Source organism: Triticum dicoccoides, chromosome 2A (assembly GCF_002162155.2).
Source record: "Triticum dicoccoides isolate Atlit2015 ecotype Zavitan chromosome 2A, WEW_v2.0, whole genome shotgun sequence".
Lineage (NCBI taxonomy): Eukaryota > Viridiplantae > Streptophyta > Magnoliopsida > Poales > Poaceae > Triticum > Triticum dicoccoides.
The window spans coordinates 383,592,232-383,600,111 of NC_041382.1; the positions used below are offsets into that span (position 1 = coordinate 383,592,232).

Sequence of the window (7,880 nt, forward strand, 5' to 3'; positions counted from 1 at the left end):
ACTCGCTAGCACACGCAGTATAGATGAATACTAGAATAGCAAGTGCATCATTTATTACAATGTATGATCCAGAATGTATAAAATAAAGCAATCTGCATAGCACTTGGCTAGCTTTATTCAATCAAAGAGCGGAAAAGTAGCGGAAAAATAACGATGAGTCCCATCATAGCCCACTGGCAATGCTGAGTGCAGACTCGCAACCCTAACGGTACCTTACTCTTCGTCTGAATATCCTACAACATGAGGCGGTGCAACCATATAGGTCAATACTTTGAATGTATTGGCAAGTTACAAAGGATTATAATAAAGCAGACCTACATGTATATGCATAGTACAACAAAAGGAAGGCTTGAGGGTTATTTTTGCAGAAATCTGATTTTGTCCTCATAACTGCCTAATAGTCAAATTTTTATTCAGTTCTTTTATTACTACAATTATATACACAAGGTTGAGTTGGCAAATTCAACTCCAACCTACCCTTTATTAAGTTTTCCCACAAATAATATTAAGTGTCACATCTGTCAAGATCAACCAATAACTGTAATGGCATAGTGGCTCAAATTTGCCCATAACTGGGGGCACGACTAATCATGATTAATTTTTAATACTCTGCGGAGTAGAGTACGCTTTACTCACTAGACCCAATCCGAAGATTGAGACGAAGTCTTTCAGAAGAGGTTCCCTTAACCACCTGACGGCCACATCCCACCTACATGAGCTACATCTGTCGACACTGTCTGGGCAAGGGTTCCAACAACTGATCAACTAAGCCAGAGCCCATATAGCCAGTGGCCGCACATGGAAGCTAGTAGTCACTAAGTTTGTCTGATCTTTATGAACCTGGGCGACATTCCACTTAGGGTGCACTTTCATGAGCGCACGGCCTTAGAAATGGTGCAAGACCCCATGATGCCTTCCCTCAACACCAAGCAATACCACTTCCCCCAGAGGTGAATTAAAATTCTTAATTATTACTCAAGTTATTAAATATATAATCCTCACATAAACTCAATGTATACACGAAACACCCTATCTACTAGCATAACAAAGCTACAACTACCACGGTCTGCATTGACGGGAGATAGCTCGATAGTATAGCAAAATAATATAGTATTCCTATACATGCATAAATTCATTGTGTGGTATATACTACATGCATAGAAAACAATAGGTAAAGGATGATCAACATGTAACTTGCCTTGGTTCTGGTTCAAAAAGTCACACTCCTGACAATAGCTCGTGTCGCACTCCGGACAATCTACACGTTTCACATGATAAAAAATCAATCACCGAAGTTCGAATCAAGCCAAAATAAAACCAACAGCAAGAAAACCATTTAAAAATCCAAAAACAGTAGCATAACCACATGTAAAAAACAAGTACAATGCACCAGAAACACAACGCGAAAAGAAACATCAGTTTCGTTAAACGGTTGGAAAGTTATGGCCTCCGAAAGGTTTGTTTCAAATTTAAACAGTGCAAACAAGTGAATTTTTGGTACTATGATAAAGTACTGGTTTTTGTAAGTTCACAGGAAAAAGAATTACCTAATTTGGGTATACAAAATAAAGATATAGCTAGTTGAAAAATAGGTGAAAATCTGTGAAAAACAAAACAAAAAGAAAACTCTGTTCTGGAAACACTGTTGCGGTACTGTAGCATCTCCTGTAGTAAACTGCCATGTGGCAGCGCATGATTGGTTGAAGAATTCCTGCGCGTGTGTGCTCACCAGAAGACAGAGGAAAACGGCGGTGGCGGGTCGGGCGTCGGCGGCAGCGCTCCTCCGGTGGGCGAGGTGACGGGTTGAGGCAGCGTCGAGTGTCCTCTGCGGCGGCGGTGACGACGTGAACTCCGGCGATGTCGGGTCTGCTCGGGAGACTCGTTCCCGTGCTCTGTGAGCCAAAATAGCACGTCACTAAGATGAGGAAGTGGGAGGGGGTTCAAAAGCACAAGCTGGAGCGGCAGGGTTGCTGGGCCGCGGGCGTGTAGCGCTCTACTGGGCCCGCTGGCTGGCTGGCTGGCTATTTAAAAAATCACAGTAAAAATAAAACAAAAATAAAGACACCAGTATAAAACAAATATATATATATAGACACACAGTAAAAAATAGCACTACTAATATAAACTACAGGAACACTAGTTCCTACTCTAATGCAATTTTTAAAAAATACTCCCTCTGTCCTAAAATATAAGAACGTTTTTTACACTATGCTAGTGTAAAAAACGTTCTTATATTTTGGGACGGAAGGAGTAGTTTTTATGCAACAGGCCACACAAACAGTAATAAAAGACTCAAATAAAATATATTAGAGATAATGAAAAATACCAGAACATACCAGATAAACTGGAAATAATATTATGGACATTATGAACATTTTTAAAACAAGGGAGAAGTCATGTTATCTCCGCTCCAATAAATTGCCTTTAGTTGCATAATGAAAAGAATATTTCAGAAAAAGCAAATAATGCAAATTAAAATATGAGATGCATATGAATAACATACTAACATCCAAATTAGGAAAATTGGGATGTTACAGGGATCTAGAGGATCATCGGCAAGATCCTCCCTAGCGATTACAGCCCACCCTGCCTGGCGACGGTGAGTGGGGTTTTGGGAGGTAGATACTCCGGTCCCTCGTCACTCCGTGAAACATGCACGTATAGGAGTAGATCACACACCAAGAAAGCTAATGCTTCCCAGAATTTCATCCGTCAGAGAACACAAACCAAAAGAACAAAACAACTATCATTTTGATGTAATTTGATCGTTGAGCCTGAATATACAGTTATTTCCATTATGATTTTCTACGTCTTTGTTCTTTTCACAACTCCACATCTTTTCGCAGAACTACAACTCCTATATCTAGGATCACGGAAATCCTGTGTACCAGTAAACCACGAGGGTAACTTGACCGCGGATTTACAGCTTCTCTACTGGGAAACCCATGACGGGCTTCACCTCGCGCGCCATGGACCGCAGCTCCTCAACCTCCTGCTCGGTCAAGAGCCACCCTAACGCACCGGCAAACTCCCGGGCCTGCTCTGCGTTCTTTGCCCCCGGGATCGGCACCACGTTGCCCTGGCAAATAAGCCAGTTCAGAACCACCTGCACATGAACAAAAACCAGTTGATGCATATTGCCATTGTTTTGTCGTCATGATTGTGTAGTTTCTTTGTAATCGCTAAGATAAGGCAAGACTTGATAATAGAGGATGAACACTGTATAATTTACCATGCAATAAAGAACACAGTACCTGAGTTGGGGTTTTGTCATAGCTTCCTCCAATCTCCCTAATTTTGTTAATAAGCGGTTGGAGCTGCATTGTGGAATGACAAGAGTGAGCAGAGCCGCAACAGAGATGAAAGGGAGAGTTCGAAGTTAAGGTGCGGCAACCTTGGACAGGAAGTCAGAAGTGTATATCCGTCCACGAGGTCCAGTTGGGGGATTAGCTGGAGTGTATTTTCCTGTCAAAGCACCTGAAAAGAAAAGAAACAGGGTTCAAAACGGTGCATTATATTTCACATTTGTGTGCTGACAGCTAATTACATATAAAACACAAACTAAGAGTATGATAAACTACACCATAAGACATAACTAATCAGGCGATTGCGCGAGCCCTGAAGCTAGTTGAGCTGAGTGCTCAGTAGTCAAACAAGCAAAGGTGAAGGAAAAGAGAAAAGCGTAACTATACCTTGGGCTATTGGGGAATATGCAATCAAAGTAATACCAAGCTCATCACAAGCTGCCTTCACCCCATTTTCCTCAGGGTTCCTGTAAATCAGACTGTAATTTACTTGGTTTGAAGCAAGTGGAACTCCCCTCTTCTTGAGGCGCTCGTGAGCATCTCGCAGACGTTTCTCTGGTAATGAATGTGATCCAGCTTAGTTTTACCATAAAACAAGCAGCTAGCATAACACGCTCCATCAAATGAGAAATAAAGTCAGCTTTTACAAACCGCTGTAGTTTGAGACTCCAACGGATTTTACAAGACCTTGCTCATAAGCATCAGCAAGGCCGTCAAGGTAACCTGGATTATGAAAGAAATAAAACAATTAGTTTACTGCACTGCAGTGGGTTTAAAATAAGATATTAAAGTTCCCTAAAAATATATTCTTCATTTATGTAGGTTCGGATACCTTCATTGCCCCATATCCCTGGCCTGAAAAGGGTATGAAAAGAACAGTTTCAGCAAGCTAAGAAGAGTTACAAATAACATTAAAGCTATATATTGATGAACTACTAACCAATGGAGTTGGTATGACTCAACCGAGGAGACACCAAGGCGGGAAAGTGAGCCCTTTAGTGCAGAAATAACACTTCCCCGGCCAAACCTCCATGGAAGAGCCGCAAACTTTGTTGCAATGGCCACCTCGACCCCTTCTTTTTCTTTCCTTTCCTTGATAAATCTGATTGGAATTAAGGGGAATTTGCAACAGACGTTGTGAAGACTTCATTATCAAAATATACGGGCATGGTGTATAATGATGCATGGTATACCTTCCCAGTAGGCTTTCTGAATTTATCGCTCCCGATACCTAAATGTCATCAACATCAGAAGGTTGTCAGGGTTGCTCTGAAATGATCTAGAGAATGAGCAATACAGCAAGAAGTAATCAAGAACTATCTTGATCCCTACCCCTGCACCATATACTTCTGCAGTGTCGAAGAAGGTTATTCCACTATCAAGGCTCGCTTCGAATGCTCCCTTGGCATCCTTGAGTTTCCTATCTGGGAAATTCAGAAAATGCTCGTTTATGTTAGACATGTAGCAGCAATCAGATATCAGTGTGCCGGCATAAAACTCAAGAGCAATGTGAAATGAATTCAATATTACAGACTTAAAACACATTTTTTTTGGTGTTTTTGCAGCTTGCTGGTTACCGTTCATGGTCAAAGGTTTTCTGGGGCTAAAAATTTAGAGAGTATACACGTGACATGTGCTGTGGCACAAAGTTTTGACAGGCAATGCAACAAGCACCTCAGGTGCATGGCAAGCATGAACATAATTTCATCCAAGAAACGCCAACAACAATGCAATGATGCAACAGGTGAATAACACAACCAGCGTGCTGAGTATATAATCCTAATTATGAAGAAGTGCACAAATCAGTTCACCAGAAAGAGATAACTAATTGATGAACGCAGGTGCAGGTGGATCAAGAAGAGCTATGGGTTCAACTTGGAAGAAGGTTATCTGGATTGCGCGCGGCCGAACGTACCGTCCCATTTGAAGTCGTTCCAGTAGGTGGTGTCGCCCCAGGACCAGGCCCCGATGCCAAGCTTGGTCACCGCCACGCCGGACCCGCCCAACATCACCTTGCTCCCGTCCTCCACCGCCGCGCCCTCGGACGCGACCGCGCGGGGCGGGCGAAACGCCGCTGTTCGCCGCTGGCCGAGGAGCGGGAGGCAGCCGCAACATCCCGCGCCGCCGGCGACCTGCAGGGCCATCGCGGACGGAAGCGGGGGTAGGAATTCTCGTGGCGTGGTAAGTGGGCGCCGCAGGGTGGTGTTCTTGGCGAGGCGCGCGAGTGGCAGCGAAGCGCGCGCGTTTTGTTTGGCCACGGGAAGAGAGGGGCGGGTCACGTGGAGGCCCCGGTGACCGCGCGCGCGCGCGTGGGGCTCAGCCGGCCGCGCTCTAGTTTCTTCTCTTCTTCAGGGCCTTCCGAACGGAAGTGATTCGTTGCGGGCCACTCCACTCAAAATACAAGCTGTCTCAATTTTGGAAATGGGCAAGCCGAAAACATTTTTTGTAATAATTTAGTTGATATATGTAAAAGTACATGCTCTAGCCAATGCAACCAAAAAACTAATATAATGGAAGAGACTAGGCAGTATATTATACGTCAACACTCTCTCTCACGTGTGGCTCCCTCAGGCCTAAACGTGGACCGAAAGTGAGTTTCAATTTAATTGAGCCAGCCGGGTCTTGAACTAAGACCTCTTAGCTCTGATACCATATAGAAGTGCATGCTCTAACCAATGCAATCAAAAGACCGATCTGATGAAAGAGAATAGACAACATATTATACATCAACAATATACACATAAAAATGCTTACATGTAACTTTATCAACCATCACTTTTGCAAAAAAAAAAAGACGTCGATATCCACCACACGTGGCATAATAGGCATTCGCCCACACACCGTGTGTGGCATGAGTAGGGGGTAGTCCACACAGGCCGTGTGTGGACGAAGAGTAGAATTGTCCACGCGTATGGGCGCAGCTACTTCGTGCCACACGCCCAACAAGTACTAGTCAACCCCATCCCGCGCATGTGGTACCAAGCAATATATGCCCACACGTCCTGGCGCAGCTACAATAGATACCCGCGAGATGTCGATTTAGTTGCCATCCAGGATGGCAGATGTAGTTATCCGGGATGGCAAATATAGTTAGAAAAGCATGTCAACTCTCTCTGTTTTGGTTAACTACACTTGTCATGTCTAATTTATGATAGTTGTCACGTGTAATCGACCCATAGTTATCATGTGTGATTAACTACTTGCCACATATGGTCAAACAATAGTTGCCATGTGTGTTTACCTAGTTGCCACGTGTGGTTAATCATAGTTGCCATGTATGTTTACCTGATTGCCACGTACGCGCAAGCGCAGTTGCCGTCTAGCAAATGAATCGTAGTTGCCATGTGTGTTTACCTAGTTGCCATGCACGCGCAACTGCAGTTGCCATCCAACAATGTACGACTGTCGTGTGGGCGAAAAGCAGTTCTCCCACTCGCGTGTTGACTAGGTGGTGGCTGTGTGGGCAGAAACTAGTTCGCCCACACAGCGCAGCTGGCAACCGTGTGATGTGGGGAGCGTGGGCGACCTCTCCAACGCCCACACACCAGCCTTGTTCTATGTGGCACGCGAAAACTGACTCGGTGTGTCAAGATTCATGCAAACTTAACTGAACGATGATCCAGACGTGTGGGCGAGTTGCAGTGTTACCACACGTGTGGGCGTTAATGTTTTCGAAAAAAAATCGTCATGTAACTTTTCCTAAAGAAAATAAAATACACTTTGGGTCATCTGTTTTTAAAATCGGTAAGTCGATTTTCTGACCGTTGATTGTCTTGTTAAGATTTGTGATGTCTTTCTTTTTTCTTGTGTTATTTCACAACTTTTTGCGCTGAATTTTTGACTTTCCCCTATTTTGGGTTAGTTGGGTATTTTTATTGGACTTGAATCCCATTGTCTATTGCCTGTGTTTTTACATCGGGACCCGGAGGAGCTGGTGACGGACGCCGCGGAGCTGGCCGCGAGTTTTGGATGGCGATGCGGAGCGTGAGCTCCTCATCATCCGGCGCGTCGCTGCTGGACTTGGCCATGGCGGAGGAGACGGAGATATTTGGAGAGAAGTGGAGAAGATAGGAGGGGAGCGCAGAGGGCGAGGGGACCGGTGGTGACTAGGGTTTGTCCGAGCATGTGGTTTTTTTAGATCTACCAACACTTTATTAATCACTAATGATGTTAAAGAAATACAAGTGTGGTTTTTTGTGGTGATAGTGGGAGCAGGATGGGCCATAGCAGGCCGGCCCGATGTAGCAGCGGTGCCCAGTCACTGTCGGATTCAGGGCTCCGAAGACCCAAGAAGGTTCGATCTAAGGGGCGTGTACGAAGGTCTCAACCTCTCAAGTCTAGAGCTTGCCGCCCCGTAGCCTAGCCTAACCGGATTCGTGGAAGTGAGGAAGAAGATGAACACGACAGTTTACCCAGGTTTGGGCCACCTTGCGGTGTAAAACCCTACTCCCGCTTGATGGTGGATTGGACTCGCGAGGGGGCTGAGGATGAACTAGTACAATGGACGAACAACCTCGTGAGGGCTATGATGGTAAGGGGGAAAGGATTGGTTCCCCTCCAGGGTGGTGGCTAACC

At 44.8% G+C, this 7,880-nt stretch overlaps 1 protein-coding gene across 1 annotated transcript; it reads right to left on the reverse strand.

Annotated features, from left to right (window-relative positions):
- Positions 1–2,731: 2,731 nt before the first annotated feature.
- Positions 2,732–5,550, reverse strand: LOC119354631 (uncharacterized oxidoreductase At1g06690, chloroplastic-like). Its single transcript, XM_037621354.1, has 10 exons — positions 5,221–5,550; positions 4,638–4,729; positions 4,499–4,536; positions 4,246–4,407; positions 4,138–4,160; positions 3,957–4,028; positions 3,693–3,860; positions 3,395–3,477; positions 3,255–3,317; positions 2,732–3,106 (listed from the first exon to the last, which is right to left on the reverse strand). Exons 1-10 carry the CDS (start codon positions 5,447–5,449, stop codon positions 2,921–2,923), a joined length of 1,116 nt encoding a protein of 371 aa, XP_037477251.1. The 5' UTR covers positions 5,450–5,550; the 3' UTR covers positions 2,732–2,920.
- Between the last annotated feature and the right edge of the window lie 2,330 nt (positions 5,551–7,880).